This window comes from Glycine max, chromosome 2, assembly GCF_000004515.6.
Source record: "Glycine max cultivar Williams 82 chromosome 2, Glycine_max_v4.0, whole genome shotgun sequence".
In the NCBI taxonomy this organism is placed as follows: domain Eukaryota; kingdom Viridiplantae; phylum Streptophyta; class Magnoliopsida; order Fabales; family Fabaceae; genus Glycine; species Glycine max.
In genome coordinates this window covers 47773569-47790529 of record NC_016089.4, presented here as the reverse complement: position 1 = coordinate 47790529, position 16961 = coordinate 47773569, and the positions used below count along the sequence as shown (strand labels likewise).

The 16961-nt window shown below is 30.8% G+C and overlaps 2 protein-coding genes and 1 pseudogene across 4 annotated transcripts; 1 reads left to right on the top strand and 2 right to left on the bottom strand.

Moving 5' to 3' along the window:
- Positions 1 to 884: 884 nt before the first annotated feature.
- On the bottom strand, positions 885 to 3081 carry LOC100797565 (probable E3 ubiquitin-protein ligase RHC1A; annotated as a pseudogene). The gene is made up of 2 exons (XR_003265351.2): positions 2975 to 3081; positions 885 to 2137 (listed from the first exon to the last, which is right to left on the bottom strand). The product of XR_003265351.2 is annotated as a probable E3 ubiquitin-protein ligase RHC1A (transcript).
- A 4810-nt stretch (positions 3082 to 7891) lies between these two features.
- Positions 7892 to 10404, bottom strand: ELF1B (elongation factor 1-beta). Its single transcript, NM_001249608.2, has 6 exons — positions 10256 to 10404; positions 10036 to 10152; positions 9844 to 9916; positions 8712 to 8829; positions 8310 to 8423; positions 7892 to 8207 (listed from the first exon to the last, which is right to left on the bottom strand). The coding sequence occupies exons 1-6, from the start codon at positions 10339 to 10341 to the stop codon at positions 8044 to 8046; spliced, it is 672 nt and encodes a 223-aa protein (NP_001236537.1). The 5' UTR covers positions 10342 to 10404; the 3' UTR covers positions 7892 to 8043.
- Positions 10405 to 10816: 412 nt separating this feature from the next.
- On the top strand, positions 10817 to 15900 carry LOC121173480 (uncharacterized). 2 transcript variants are annotated; one of them, XM_041009329.1, is made up of 6 exons: positions 10817 to 10989; positions 11674 to 11721; positions 12163 to 12305; positions 14106 to 14203; positions 14984 to 15204; positions 15386 to 15900. In XM_041009329.1, the coding sequence occupies exons 2-6, from the start codon at positions 11679 to 11681 to the stop codon at positions 15808 to 15810; spliced, it is 930 nt and encodes a 309-aa protein (XP_040865263.1). In that variant the 5' UTR covers positions 10817 to 10989; positions 11674 to 11678; the 3' UTR covers positions 15811 to 15900. The 2 variants fall into 2 exon arrangements, with proteins under 2 accessions (XP_040865263.1, XP_040865259.1); XM_041009325.1 differs by having other exon boundaries at positions 10817 to 11721.
- Positions 15901 to 16961: the final 1061 nt, after the last annotated feature.

Sequence of the window (16961 nt, the reverse complement as noted above, 5' to 3'; positions counted from 1 at the left end):
TTTGTTATTTTATAAATTTTATCATCTAAGTTTTATTTTTATAAATTTTATCACCTGAATTTTTTATTTTTTATATTTTATCATCATTAACAAAAGATAAATATAAATGGTTTTAATTTTTAATATTAGTTATAATTATAATTGATGTAAAAAAAGTAACTTTCTACCATCACCTAGTAACTTGCAAATTTTGTTATATCCTATCTACATCGCCGAACTATGCTATTAATTTCCTATTTAGGCTGTTGATGGGTGGGTTATCAAACTAGGACTTTAAAACGTACAACATTTAGTTACTTGTGTGTTTATGCCTTTAGTCATTGTGAGACGCATTCTAATGATCTTTGACTATGATTAATTTGAATATACATCAGAATAATGTCAATGGATGCAACGTAAAATCTTTGACCATGTAAAACCTCACTTTTTCTCAACTTTTGTTTGAGATGAAACGACTGTAAACCAAAAAGACAATAAGTCATCATGGCGTGGGACTGATGGGAGCAGGGACTAACACATGCATTGACATATATACATTAAATTGTATGGCAAAATTCCTACAAATTGCCCATAGTATTTCATAAAGGCCTCCATTGCTAGACCTCACTAATGATTTTGAAAGAACCATGCTAATAAACAGAAAGAGAATTAGCTTTACACCATTCTCAAGAGTGCATTCCATAAGCTTGATGATGCAGTTATCTCATGAAGCAAACTTAATCTGTGAGCTGGCAGTTCACATTCACTGGCTAAAAGATTCATCTAGCAAACTGATTCTCTTTAGCATTTTGTCCTTGCTGCCAAGACCCCAAAGGAACCAAACAAACCAAGTACTAATCAGCAAGATACAATCAAATTGAACAATGACAGGTGAGGCATTCAAGTTTCAAAGAGATTCAACTAACCATGCAATTTCATGTACAAAGATTTTAAGAAACTTCTATCTTCCTTACATGAGCTTAAGTTTAAAATACAAAATTAATATAATAAATTCTTTCCTTGGCATTTTAAATTACAAGCATTATTAGACAGCAAATTGTACTTATCCAGGAGAAGAAAAGATATTTTTAGCAATCAAAGGGCCAACCGCTGTAACTTGTTCCATTATTCTGGTCAGGAGTGGTTTGAAGAGCTGCTTCCCCCAGTATCAGAATGATGATTATTGTTTGAGTTAGATGAGCGGAATGGCCACAAAAAAGATGATGGATTTCTCCTTCCATGGTTCTGACGGCTGTTCTCTCTACCCCTGGAGCTATCATTGCTGCCACTGCTGCTGGTGTTGCTGTCATTCCTTCCTCCCCAATTTTGAGTACCCCGGGAACTAGCCTGTCCTTGAGGTGGCAGCTCAACACGGCAAACAGGACATGAGTTATGCTGAACCAACCAAGGAACAATACAGTCAGAATGGTAAATATGGTTGCATGGCATTTCTCTGGCTTCAGTGCCCAATTCAAATTTTTCTTTACAAACTGGACAGTGTGAATCCAAGCGAAGATGCGCCTGTGTTATCTTAATAGTAGGCATTGCATCAATTGAAGATAGTGCGGCCGGGGGTGGACCACGCCGATCATTCATGGTGAGTTGCTCAATAAGTTCTTCCAGTCCAAGACCCATAAAGTAGTCACCAAAATCAACATGCCTAGAACCACCTCTTGGGCTGCCAGCAGCGAAGGTGGATCCGGGAACTTGACCATGAAATATTAAATAAGGACCAGAACTAAAAACGCCCCAACTCCGTTCAGGAACTGGGCGAGAGCCAGATCTCCCTCTAACATCAAAGTTTGAGTTTCTTCCAGCCGTTCTATGCCTCATGAAATTATCAACAGCATCATCCATAAGCCTGGATCTCTGGTCAGAACCCCTCTGTCCCATAAAAGCAGGTATAGCATCGAAAATGTCAGGCATTTGATGGAACTCTCCTGATTGTGAGCAAAAGGTATGGTGGGGTGCAATTCCTTCCAACTCATCAAGTTCTTGTACAAATCCTCCATCGCAGTAAGGGCAAACAGCATCTCTCCCATCAAGCACAACTGGCTGTCTGCATGCATGACACCAGTGTGTTGCTCCGCTTGACATCCTTCTTCTTTTTAACAAGATTCTTAATTTGTAAAATATGCACCAAAATTCAACTTTCGTTCTTTGTCAAATACACACACATATTTAGAAATAAAAAACAGTTAATTAATCAAAATGACATGAAAATTCAATATGACAATTGGCTATGCTAGTATTAATACGTATATCCTAAACCACCAACTACTTAGTAACACGCAGAAACAAGTTATCTCAATTAAATTTAAACCACCAAAAGTGACTGATGGCTATGTATAGCACATTAAACCATCCTATTACTTAAATTTGGAGCTGTTGCTACAGAGTTATATCTGTGCCTCACAAAATGATGTTGGTTTCACCTTCTATTTAATGAGTTTCATTCATAATCTGGTGATTTTCGATCAATTTTAACCAACATTAATTAGTCATCAGCACAGCAAAGAACAGTTCAAATCAGGTGGGGAGGGGGGGATTCTCTGCAGATTCATCATAATAGACGAATTGAAAAATGAAATCAACTTTTTTCTCCCAAAAGGATTAAATTTTTTTTTATCAAAGATGAATAAGGGATTAACAAAATTCATGCATGATGCCAAGAGCACTTATCATGAATCATCGCCACGGAGACAGTAACAGTAAAGAGAGGACATGACTATACCCCAACTGAAAACTAAGACGAAAGCAAAGAAATTGTCAATAAAGCAAAATTTGTTTTTCAAATGGGGTTTCAATTAATCAATACCCATTTACTCCAAGGGCCAAATTAAGCTCGAAATCATACATACACAATCAACCGCAAAAAAAATAAAAAAAAAATTGCATGAAAGCAGAACTAGAAAGGTTCAGGATTCATCGCAGTGAAGTTACAAAAGGAAAAGAAAAAATTAAAAGTTAAAAGCAAGAACTCAGAGCTTAGTACCGGGAGATTCTGAGCTTGAGGGAAAAGGAGAGAGAAAGAGAGAAGACCTTTTTCTGCTTCTGAGGTTTGTTCCATTGAGGGAAAAGTCTCATTATTTTTACCACTTGAGAGAATTTATGACTATTTCTTTTATATCATAAAATAAAGTAAAATTCGTAGTGGGAGAAAAGAAATACTTGGTGAAATTTCTAACACAAACTATCAGCAGTTACTATGGAATAATTATTAAAACACCCCATCTTTTTATCGGGCCTTTTGACCAAAAGCTAATTTTTTTGGAATTTATTAAATGGAGAAAATAAAATAAAACTCTCAAAAAGTTATATAACTTCTAGCCTTTAAGTCGTGGACAGTAATACGACTTATTTTATTTGAAAATTAATTTAAAAATTATCCTCAATTAGTAAATTTCATAAAAAAATTACCCCTTTTATCAAAAGGTCCATTTTACCTTGTTTGTTGCAAAATTACCCCTCAAAAAATAAGTTACCTTCTAAGTTCTAAACTTTTAACTAAACACGGAATTATTATTATCATGTGTGTTGTTTGGTAGTTTTAGTGTGATTTTGTCATGCATTTATTAGCTTTTTCATTACTCATAATTTTAAGGGTGAGTTGAATTTATTGGCCGCACAAAATTTAATTCTCACGCAAGGTTGATAAAAAAAAAAAAAAAAACTCACGCAGTTACCTAAGGGCTAAGGGTAAGTTGGATTTGATTAAAAGTAAAAAAAAAATGTTTAAATATGTTTTTTAGTTTTACAAAATGAACTAGTTTTTTATTTTAGTTCCTTTAATTTTTATTTTTTTACTTTTTAAAAAATTGAAATAACTATATTTAGGTTTTGGTTTTGTAAAACGTTTTCTTTTTTAATTTTTATTTAAAATTTGAAATCATTATTTTTAATCTTTGGCATTCATTTTAAGGTAGATAAATAATATGAGAAAAAGATTATGTACTAGTAATATAGAATAATTTTACAATATCATTCAATAATAAATTATCATGGATGATAAATTTGTTAATTTTTATAATAATTACCTTATAAATCATGCTAATGGTAATTTATGATTTAATAATAATATAAAATTATTTTACATTATCAATAAGTGATAATTAAAGTCAATTAAAATTTAAACTTAAATATATTTTTTATCTTTTTATGATTATATAGTTTTGGTTTCTAAAAAAATTTATTGTATATTTTGTTTCTCATATTTTTAAAATTTAACAATTTCAATTCATGGTTGTTCTATTAAACACAGACGATTAATGAGTGTTGCATATTACTAGCAAAAAATAATAATTTTAAATTTTTGAGATATAAAAATTAAATTAATTTTTTATAAGGTCTAAAATCAAATTTTACCCATTTTTTATAAGTTGCCAATATATTGAGTGAGATCATCATCAACTACTCTATCCATGGACCATGATAGTGGTACATGCTAAAAGACATGGTTGTCAAAACCATATTAGATTGACTTGTTGAACCTAATGAGACAACTGGTTTGAAGATTCTAGAAAGACAGAACATTTTAAACTTGGTGGGAATCGACCAAAAATTGATATAAAATTAGTATAGAAAATCGGTTTGAACCCATATTGTTTAAAAAATATTTTTTGTTTTTACAATTTTAATTTTTAATAAAAATATTTTAAAAATAAATATTTTATAAGAATTACAAGTGAGTATAAATTATGTTATCAATTAATTTATCTTCTAAAACATGTATACAATTTACTATTTGTATTAATTTTTAATTTTTGTATATCTTGATTTCTTATAATTTTATGTTATATAATTCATTTTTTAAAATCTAAATCTGAATTTGTTATTGTTGATAAACATTGGTGTATTTTATTAAAATTTAAAGCTAATTATTACGATATATTTAATTTAGATTTATATGTGTACTGTTAAGAATCTAAGAAATAATATTTTATTTTAGTTTTTAGTGTTACAATGCTATAATATTATATTTATTTAATACTATTTAGAGTATTATTTAATTGTTAATATTATTTTATTAAGATTTATTTAATCACAATTTAAGTACGTTGAACCAATGAATCTTGACTCAGTGTCTTAACCAATTTAATGATTAGTCCAATCTTAAAAACATGACTAAAAGTCACATTTTCTTTATTCTTTTTTGGCATAATCGTCTTTTAAAATTACGGGACATTTCAATTTTATTTTACTAATTCTTAAATTAAAAATTAATGTTTTTTTCAGTTTTTTAATATAAAATAAAAGTAAAATAATTAAAAATTAAAAAGGAAAATTAAAAATAATGAATAAAATACATAACACTGTAATTTTTTTAATTTCTCAAAAATATTTTCTTTTAAAAATAATTTTATTCGAGACAAGGTTTGAGATTAAATATAAACACCTTTTTCATAAATAAAAAAATCAATCCTAAACTTTACGTTATATTTTTTTTTTGGTGAATTAACTTTACGTTATATGAGACTAACACGTTCCATTAAATTATATGCTGTTAGTTTATAATCTTAATGATTAAGACGAGAGTTTACTCTTTTGTTTAAAAAATATATTTTACTTAAGTTTAACTGTTTTTATTATCCTCAAAAAATCTATTTTTATTAAAAATGAATTAAACTTTTGTATTGCCATGTACGAGAGACAGATCATAAATGATAGAAATCACCGATAACATCAATTATGAATGGATCCACCAACGTAGGAAGGACCATGGATATATGTATATACTATATAGCACGACAAGGTGATGGTGCCCTATAATTGCATTAGATACAATTGTTTAAGCCTCCCAACTAACTTTATGTCACTCATAAATAAATGTGACTAAGGACTTCTGATTTGGACATTTGTTTGACCCGAAATTTAAGCATTTTTGTTTTTACCTTAGCTGCTTTTTCAATATGCATTTCTAATGTTAGTAGACAAATTGTTTTTACTATTTTATAGATTTTGAATGAAAAAATTGATAGGTAAATATTCTCTTTTACTGGGTCGATGATCAAATAGTGTTATGTTTCATAGTACACCCTTACTTATTATGTAAGGCTACTTCGTTCTGAATCCTGATACATCTAGTGTTATGAGATTTTCTTATTTGAAGTTGAACAATTGTTTGAAAATAGAGCTTCTTACTGAATTTAACTTCTATTCTACATGTTACAAAAGTATTTAGTCATTGTAAAGAAAAAAAAAGTTTTTGTTATTTAAAAAATGAATATAATATATATATATATATATATATATATATTATTTTTTTTACTCTTAATACCTCCACTAAGGTAAATAATTTTTTTAATCCTGAATAAGAACATCAATAAAGGGTAATTTAGTAAAGTACCATTACATTTTCTGAAATTATGGAGGGTAAATATCTTCTTTCACCTTTTCAAGCATCAAAATTCCAATTATTAAATACTAAATCAAATAAAGTTCCAATCAGAACAAATGAACTTTACATTTTACAAAACAAAGGTGATAATGAGAAGACACGCAAAGAGTTTGGTAAGATAAGTTATGTGAATATGTTAAAAGTTGAAACAAATTGGCTGAACACTGGGTTTGAACAGGCAAAGCAATCGTTCCATTAAATATAGTCAAAATAATAAAGGCTAACATGACAAAAAAAGTTTAAGGAAATTGTATTTGTAGCAGACTTAATTATGATATCATATTCTTTTTGTCCGTTCTGCATGACGGTAAGAATTCCAAATATACATTGTTTGAACTTGTAAAGAAGTTCATCTAAATAAAACTATAGAAAATGATAGTTTAATGATAAATAAATACTAGTCGATAAAACTATGTATGATGTTTCTTAGAATTTCCTCTATTCTTATATACAAAGACACAATTATATAATTTATTAAAATTAAAGAAAGATATTAATTTAGTTACCAATAAATTTGTCTTAAATTTATAGCCTTTTTAAATTATCTTTGTTATCAATATATCTCTTTTTTAATGATTTGTCAATAATTTTTTTTAATAAAAAATATTTTTAATCTAAAAACAATTAAGAAACATTATAGATTAAGTATTATAAAAAATAACAATCTTAATTTTAAACTTAAATTTTTACAAATAAAAGAATCAAATCAAAATTTATGTTACATGATGGTGTAGTGGTAGGAGCTGTAACAATGATGATTGTTCGGTGGTGTTGATGAAACTAAGGTCTGCAAATTCTTGATTGGTTTCGAGAACCACTAAGCCATTCTTTATCGTATTTTTTGGGTATAATTTGATACTTTATCTTGATATTATAGTGTATTTAAAATTAATGTCATTAATTAATCATTTAAAAATCAACTTTTTTTATTCACTTTTCTCTCTATCATCTCCATTTTATTTTTAATTAAACAAGTTCAATCTTAAATGACTAACATTATCAATCTTAAATTAATCCAAAAATTAAAATGAAACAAAAAGTTAAACCAAAATAAAATTTTCAAAAAGTAAAAAACTAAAGTAAACCAAAAAAATAACAAAAAATCAGATTAAATTTTTTTAAAAATAAAAAACTAAATTAAATATAAAAAATAAGATAAAAAACCAAATAATATATATAATAAGTCAGAAACCAAACTGGTTCTATTCTATACCCCTGAAGCACATTCAGGGAAATTTAGAGGTTTTGACAAACTATCAAAAATTAAATTGAAGCACATCGTTCAGTTATCTTAATCCCATAAATCTAATTCAAGAAATAATATTCAAAGATACACCATAACATGATATTTAAGGGGTGTTTGATTTGATTATTTTCTATTTTCATTTTCATATAAAATAAAAAATGATAATGAAAATGTATTTTGTTGGATTTCTATTTTCATTTTCAATGAAAATATTTTCCCAAATTAACCAAAAACTGAAAACAATAAAATAAAAACAGAAAATAAAAATATAAACCAAACACACCCTAATATATTGCTTTTACTTCTCACAATTTTTGCAACAAAACCACTATTGAAAGAGACCAAACATGAACAATGAAAGGAAGAGTAACAGACTGATCAGCCGCTTGAAAATGGCTAAAATCAAAATAAACAAGAAAACTTAAATTTTGTTGAATGCAACAATGTCACAGCTCTGGATATACTCGTTGCATGGCTCAACTGTCAAGCGTTCCTCAACAAGGGTGTCCACGGATACAAGGTCATCAACAATAGTCATCATGATCTGCAACTTCTTGATCCCATATCCCACAGGAACCAGTTTGGCTTTACCAATTGAAACAAGAACATTTTAGATAAATGGTAATTTTGAAAGAAATTAAATGCATCAAATATGCAAGAGAAAAGTTTGTGAAAATTTCAACATACATGCTCCCCACAATAAACCAGGCATCTCAATACTGCGGACAGTCTCTTCCAGCTTCTTCATGTCGGTCTCATCATCCCAAGGCTTAACATCGAGAAGGACAGAAGACTTGCCACCTATAAAATGTCAATTAGTGACAGTGTCAAATGCTTTCAGCAAGAAAATAAGATCTAGCGTTAAGAAATTAGTCCTCCATATGAGTATATGACAAGTCATCATAAATTTCAACCTATTACTCTACCATATAACAAGGCATTCCTACTTTCCCCAAATAACTATGCAATTTTAGGTGGATTAGACAAATTCAAGTATGACTTCTATCAAATTATATTTCTGAGAATTGAGAAATGTTTCATGGACCAATAATTACAGTTTACAGTCAGGAGACTTTAAAGAAAGCTTACTCTCTTTTTTCTTGGCAGGCTTTTTAGCAGCCTCCCTTTCCTCTGCTGCCTTCTTATCTTCCTCTGTCTCATCACCAAAGAGATCAAGATCATCATCATCTTCTTCAGCAGTGGCAGCCTAACAAATCCCAATGATCAAATTAGTTGAATTAGTTCACTTAGCAGCTTCAGTACAACTGCAATAATATCTTACACTTCATGTATACTATCAAGTCAAAAGTCTATTTCTACAATTTTGCAATCCAAGTACTGCCTTCATTTCAATATTGTTATCTTAGATAAGAACAATTTCACTTAGTAATCACATCATGATGAATTCAATCAAAGCAACTACTACTCTGCATAGGGGATAAACCTTAAGTAACTATCTCTAGTCAAAAGCAAATTATAGTATTATTCAATGCTATAAAGTGCCTTCAATGCTGCTATATTGGCTAATCCATATCACCTTCAGGAACTACATAGTAAACATGATATGTTACATATGAATATGGTTATAATCAAGCTCTGTTCCTTCTAAAACTCAATATGAAAGTACTTTATGAAGTCAACTCAGCAGTCATGATTCCACAGCTCAAGTTTTTATTTATTTATATACCATTAACTTTATGAAGTTTGAAAAACGAAATAACCAGTAAAGATTCTACTTTCACACACTCTGATTTCAGGCAATCCACTTCGTATCTCTTACATGAACTAACTGGAACCGAATCGCCTGCAGTCAGAACAGTAGCTGCAAGTGCAAGGTCCTGCAGTCTTAATCCAATGGCTTAAATTTTTTTAGCATACATTTACCAACCTTTTTAATGTATGAAAAGAAACTTAGCATTTCTACTGAGCCACTCAGTCCCATACCTCCCTCATAATAGCAATATGCATGGCAATCAATCATTCTCACACAGTCACACTCTTATTAAGATAAGATAAGGCTTTTGCTATTAGTTTCCTATTAAGTATTAACAACAAATTCCATGTAACTTTCACATATTTTAATATAAATTAAAAATCTAGCTATCGAGCGCCCTAAATTACTAAAAAAGTCAAATACTAAATGATATATACATGCATTTTCAACATAAACGATTTTTAAAAAAACCTAACAACAAAATATAAAATTAAGAAAAAAGCATACCGCTTTGGCAGGTGCAGCTTCAGCTGGAGCAGCAGCGCCACTGAATCTTACCCCTTGAGCGTGGCCAGGAAAGCTACTCAAATAAAAATTGAAATTAACAAAAATCATAATTTGCAATTCAAATAAAGAAAAACAAAACTATGATTTGCAGCAGAAAAAAAGAATAGGAAAAGAAGTGAGAGAGGAACAAACCTTGGAGCAAGTTGAGAAGAGACAGCATCGTACCACTTGGCAGCATTAGGAAAAGTGTCCCCTGGCTTTTCAACAACAGCTGCATACACTTTAATATCATCCTTTGTCAACTGATCCCTGAACTCGAAAACCCACATACAGATTCAATAATCCAAATATCAAAAACAGTAAAAAATCAATTTTTTTTCATAAGACATTGAGTTGATGTTATAAGTGTTACCCAGAAATATAGGTTTTCCCAGAAAGGAATTGATCGAGGGATTTGATGCCCTCTTCGGTGTGTAGATCTGAGAAGGTGACAGCCATTAGTGCGATTGAAGTGTGGCAGTGGTGAGTGCAGAGTGAGTGAGTGAAAAAGAGAGAGACTCCTTCAATGCTCAATAATTGATATTTATAGCATGCACAGTCACAAACCCTAGATCAGTCTCCACTTCTGTATTCTTTAAGTTAATTTTTTATATTTATCTAATTAAATGCGTGCTTATTATGTTTTGTGAGTTGCATAAGATATTAAAACTTTTATGCATGACATAGATTATATGGCAGATACTTTACTTATTTAATTATTTAGAAATATAAATTTGTGAATGTATATGTTTTATTTATTTGAGATTATGTAAATCATTAATGCATGTACTCTTAGAATTTATGTTAAACAATTTATTGAGTTATAGAAATTTAAAAAAATTTCATTATCTGCTTTAAAGAAAAAGTACTTTCAGTTTTTATAGTAGTTTTTGATAAATGTGCAAATTGTGTATTGGTTTGTTGGCAGCACGAATTCTAAAGGTGATTTAACAGAAAGAAAAGTATCTGAGAGGCTTCAAAATAGGCGTACGCTGATGATCACTGTGGAACGTCAAACCAAACACACCAAGAGAAGCAAACAAATCTTTAATCTGATTTTGTGTTTAGCATCAAATCAGTGCTAAATTCATCCATAGCAATAAAACGGTATAGTCCATATGTTCCGGCTATAGAATCAAATTTTGCACAATAGTGCAGCCACCCTACCTCAAATTTCAGTTGCTCTTTTATCACGAGTTCCCACTTCACATATCGCTATTTGTTTTTTACGTTATGGCTACACGTCATCACAAGTTTGTTTTAGTTTCTCAAAAAACATGTACCATATGTCGCAGCTCCATGAGAAAATGATTGAAAGAGAACAAATAAAAGTAATGAAATAATAATATTTTACAGAGCAATGCTTGGTAATTTCGTTACTTAACCAGGAAATCATTCGTTCTCATCGGATAGTTTAGGGCAATGAGCTTAGATTTTGCCAAAGCTAAACCATTAAGGCCAATCATGAATAATCATTTTTAAGGGGTTACTTAGGATACTTGATAAGCGCAAGAAATGCTATCTTAAGATATTATCACTCAATGACAAAATCACTTTGGACACACACACTGTCTCGTTGGGAAACTCGTACTTTATTAAGCTGCTAGAACTTATTTTTGTTACACAAAATTTCCTTGAACCACTTTGTAATAAAAAGTTGGAGTTCCTCAGTAAGGTATATTGAAGTCATTGCCATGGAAGGGCAAAGTGTAGTTGTTATCCATGATGCTTCTAGAGAAATAAATGTTAAAATCTTTGAATGGTCTCTACATGGCTTGTTACTTGTGCCAGGAGATATGCTCACACTAATTGCAGTCATGCACCAGGTTATTACTCCTAGTAAGTCATCTTGCTTCTTGAGTTTTAAAATTTGTTTGCTAGAACAATTCTACACTACTCAACAATCAATTTCTTATCCAATATCTATCAAGTTTTGAAAATTGTTTCCAAAACAAGTGTTTTAAAATCCAAAAACAACTCAAGAGATGTTTTCTCATATTCTTCTATTTTCATCTTGTTCAACTTCTTCATCAATTCTTCACTCTTTTTTGTGCATGCCTTGCATCACTTACTACCAGCTGTTTCCCTGTATGAACGACTTTGTTTAGTTGTAATTTAAAAACTAAAATAAGTTTTAGAAAATAGAAATGAAATACACGCTTACTTTATTTATCTTCTCAAAATCATTTTAGGAAGAAAGAAAACGGAAAATCAAAGAACAATATTAATTTCACTAATCAATCCAATTTTTGGTTCCCTTTACACCTTTTTTTGTTGTAGTGGGTTACAAAAGCAGTGTGGACAGCAGGTTAATGTTTGGAGCTAACCAGAAGATGATTGAGGCACAAGCTGCAAGGAAGAAGGAAGAGTATCTTAACAATCCGGAGCTTGCTCAGATTTCTGAACTATACAAATCAGAAAAGGTCATACAAATACTAGTTAATAACATTTCTCCATTTTTGTTTTCATTATGAGCTTTACTATGTTATGTGACCATTAGAAAACATCAAATATGACTTGCATATTAACTACTACATATTTAAAAGAGATAATTAGACTAAAAAGATGTTTTTGAGAACATTTGTTTCCAAATTTCAACTTTTATGTATTCCTATCCCTTTTCTTTCATTTCTATGCGACCCTAAGCTTAATCTTTGTTATGTGTGTGTGTGTGTGTGTGTGTGTGTGTACATGAATGATGACTATGCATTAAACAGTCAGCCATTTTTTTGCTTGTGAACTTGTATAAATTGTAATAAGATGACAAAGTAAAACAATATACAAAATAAGAGCTGGAGAAGAAGACAAAAAACAGATCTCCTTGTTTCTATTATTCTCATCATTGCAATTGATAAAACTCCAGGTAAACAATTTTACGTTTTGATAGAAACCAGTGACAAAATTTACTTGTATTGCCTACAAGGAAAAATCATGAGTTTTATATATTTGAGATTTACCCAATTATAAAGAATCCCTCCACTCCTAGCATGAAAAGAAAACCATTCCACGGTTGACAATATTATGGTTATGACTTTAAAACACTAATAAATTATAGATAGGCAACACTCTTCTACAACTTGCAGTTGCAGGCTGTGAACCGACAAGTATTTCTCCAAATTATTGTAGATCAAAAGTACAATTTTCTAAAGTAATAGTATATCAAACATACTGTTGGCAGTGCAAGATATTTCCATTGCTCCTCCTTGAGATTTTTCTTCAATACTTCAAGCTGATCTTCACCCTCAAACATCGACATTTCCTTGCAACTTCAATTCCATGGCATTATATGAGCATTATGTTTGGCATAAATGAGGATATCATACTGTTGTCATATGGTGACATGCAACCTCTTTTGATATAAGCATTTGAACTGCCAATATGTAATCAACACCATGGCATATGGGTAGAGCAAAACTGATCCAAATCTGACCTCAGTTTGCACTCTCGCATTAACTTTGATTTTGTCTACCTCACAGACCCGAAAGATCAATGAGGCTCTGCTGTCAAAAACGACTAGCAGCCTTTTTTTTCATAAGGGTTTATTTACACTCCCTCATTAACTCTGATTTTCTCTACCTCACAGACCCGAAAGATCAATGAGGCTCTGATACCATGTTGAAAAAAGAAAAATTATGAAAACAGAACAACAACATGGAACAACATTACTGCAATCATATGCGACATGCGGCCTGGTTTTTCATATATTATGAAGCTGTCATATTAGATCAACAACATACATAATGGTGATGTTAAAACTAATATGATAGCTTCATAATATATGAAAAACCAGGCTGCATGTCACGTATGACTGCGGTGATGTAGCTTCCATGTTGTTGTTCTGTTTTCATGTTTTACTTTTTTCAACACATACACTATTTCTGTTTATCAAGTATAGGTCTTGAATAATCCACACATCTGCTTCTCCAAAGTACAATTAACATTCAATGATTTAAGCTAAACATAAACAATAATTTGGAAACAATGCTTCTCCAAAATTAGTATTTCTTTTAACATTGTTTCTCAAAAGTACAATTAACATCTAATAAATAAAAATAATTGATGAAAGCATTCAATGATTTAAGCTCTTATTTTATTTATTCCTCTATACTTCTACCACACATGTTTCTCTCAAGACAATAAATCATTTCAAGAGAACTAGAGAAGAAAAACTATAAACCCATTGTTTTTTGCATCTTATGAAACTTTGCACATCTTATTTTCAGGTTGGATTTAAGATAGAAACAATTACAGGGTCATCACTAAAGACAGTTGCATTGAAATCAGCCATGAAGCTAAAGGCAAACTGGCTCATACTGGACAGGTCAGATGAAATTAAACGGATTATCTGAATTATCTTTAGTCTCATGGATGGACTACCAAGTCCAAAACATGTCAAATTATAAACTAACTAGGCATGCAAAAATGATATAATTCTTTTGAAACCCTTCATCTGAAGACTATTGATTTTAAAAATTAGAGGATCAAATTGAACCTAAATAATAAATTAGATTTTGCAAATTTTGATTTTTGTTAATTTCAAGTATTCTCTTTCTAACTTACAGCAAGATCACAACATAATTCTGACATACAATTTGTTTCAGTCAAAATCTCTTTATATATCAATATAAATCTCAACTGTACTCCAAGATAACCATTCAGGCTACCCACTCAAGCACTAGCAAGTTATGCCTTGACAATACAACTACTTAAATTGAAGTACACATTGAACACAAGAAAAAAGACAGAATGATATTTAACTTATGAATCAGTCTATCGTAGGTGAAGTCAAATTTGGGTGTTTGCATTTAGTTATGGGTATTTGTGCTAGTTTATCAAATAACCTAGTTATAAAAAAATTCTTAATTATACACCGGTCAAACCCAAATCTATATAAAGCCATACATGTAGTGCAACATTCTCATATTTAGGAGCTTGAAATAACTGCAGGGTGTAGGTAACTACAAATATACCTTTCTTTTGATTAAACAATGAAATAAGATAACAAACCATGTAATTATTTCAAGTGTAAAATCAAAACCCAATTTTAGTGAATTATCTAACTACAACCTCATTAATTTAAGATGCATCTGGGTGGTCACAGGAAAATGAAGAATGATGAGGAGTATTTCCTCCGGAAGCTTTCTTGTGGTATCTTAAGAGTAAGGCGTTTCAATAAAATTCTACGTTTAAGAGAACCACTACACCTCCCCCAAGAAACACAACCCGGTAGCACCCATGAAACATACACTGACAGTATACCACTACCAGACACTTCAACTGAACATGATCTTTACGTCTTCAGCGCTGAGACTTCCCCTAATAGTAAGTACTTGAATACTTTTAGATTTAAGGCCATCTCATCTAGTCATAACATAATCATGTGATCTATCAGCTTCAATATTTTTAATTGTTTTCATTTTTGCATTTCACATGTGGGTTAGCATTAGCATATGCTTTGTTTTATTGCATGTTTCTCCTCACTGAGCATCTAAAAAAATGATAGGTCAAGGAGGAGATAATCAGATGAACCAGGAACAAGGACATACCCTAAAGAGCCTCCATGATGAGGAAGGGTTCTTAACTCCTGATCAACTGAACATGGAAGAAAAAGACAATAGTATTAAGCATATGGAAAGTCAAACACAAAGAAGCCAACACTGGCAAGATGAACAAAAAGAAAACAGAAACAATGGGAATGAGAGGGACCCAAAACCGAAACAGAAGTTAGAAGAAAAAAATTGTGACATAACTTGTAGTGGAAGCAAAAGAGAAACAGAACAGAAAATCTTCTGCACCAAGGTGTATCAGAAAGGTGGTGAAAGATGCTCATCTTTTGGTGGAGCTAGAAACTTTTATCTTGGAGGGGCGGAAGAATATACAGTGTGTGAACAGTTTTTTAGTTTGAGTAATTTTCATGTGAAAAACTAGTTTGAAAGTTATACCTATGTGCATTATTTACACATTATCAGTTTGTGTCAATCTATCTTAATTCCTCTTTAATATGATGGTAAGATTAGCTAATGTTGATCACTCTCTGCCTTAATTCATAAGTGATGAATATTATTGGTTTTTATTTCACAAAATGATAACTAATTACTGGATTTTAACAAAATTTATGTTCAGTTGATTGAGTATGATGTGTGAGTGTTGTAAATCCAATACATATTGTGTTTAATTCATATGTATAAAAAAATGATAACTAATTATTGGATTTTAGCAAAATCTATGTTCTCCGACATCATCAATCAAATTATTAAATCGTATCTGGTGACTAGTGTTCTTGAAATCCTATGCCTAAACACCCCTTGAATCGACATATCACTCTTGAACAAAAAGGTAACAGCATAGCATAGCAGAATTCTACTACTTCAGTGTCAAGAAAGTATTATTCTTGTTGAGGGGCTGATAGAATGTTATCACTCGGACTTGGAATGTACTAAATAAAAATAAATATTCCTTGGATCACTGCTAACTCAATACCTTGCAAGAGTAACTATTTTTTTAATCAAATTGCTCAATAATACTCGATTGAAAAAGAAATGCACATTAAAAAATTGATTTGGCAAATTAAAAAATATGGTACAATCATCCTTGTACACTAATCTATAATGACTCAATTAGAGGAGTATTAGCAACACATTATCTTCTATATGTCATTGGTAGGTATCCGGCTTCTCATCTTTGAATTCTAAACATGGATTCTTCAATTTCACTATCAGCTTTCTCTTCTTCAACACATTTGATGCATCATAGTGACTAACATGATCTTTTAACCCACTAGTATTAGGAATATCTTCAATGATCATACTTCTCGGCCCTCCTTTCACATTCTTCACACAACATTCCACTTGAGGTAGTTCACCAGGCGTTCCCCATCTTTGTTATTGGTATTATGCCATCTTGGTTGCATTTGCAAATGTATTGATGGATCAATAGCAGGCTCTTCATCTGATTTGAAACAACCTTTACCTTTGTTCTCATCTCATCCGTAGATGATTCAGAGTGAGAACTATGCCTATGATTAAGGAGAGAAGAAAATAGAGGAGAATGAATGCCCTTCCAGTTCCTATCAGAATGGG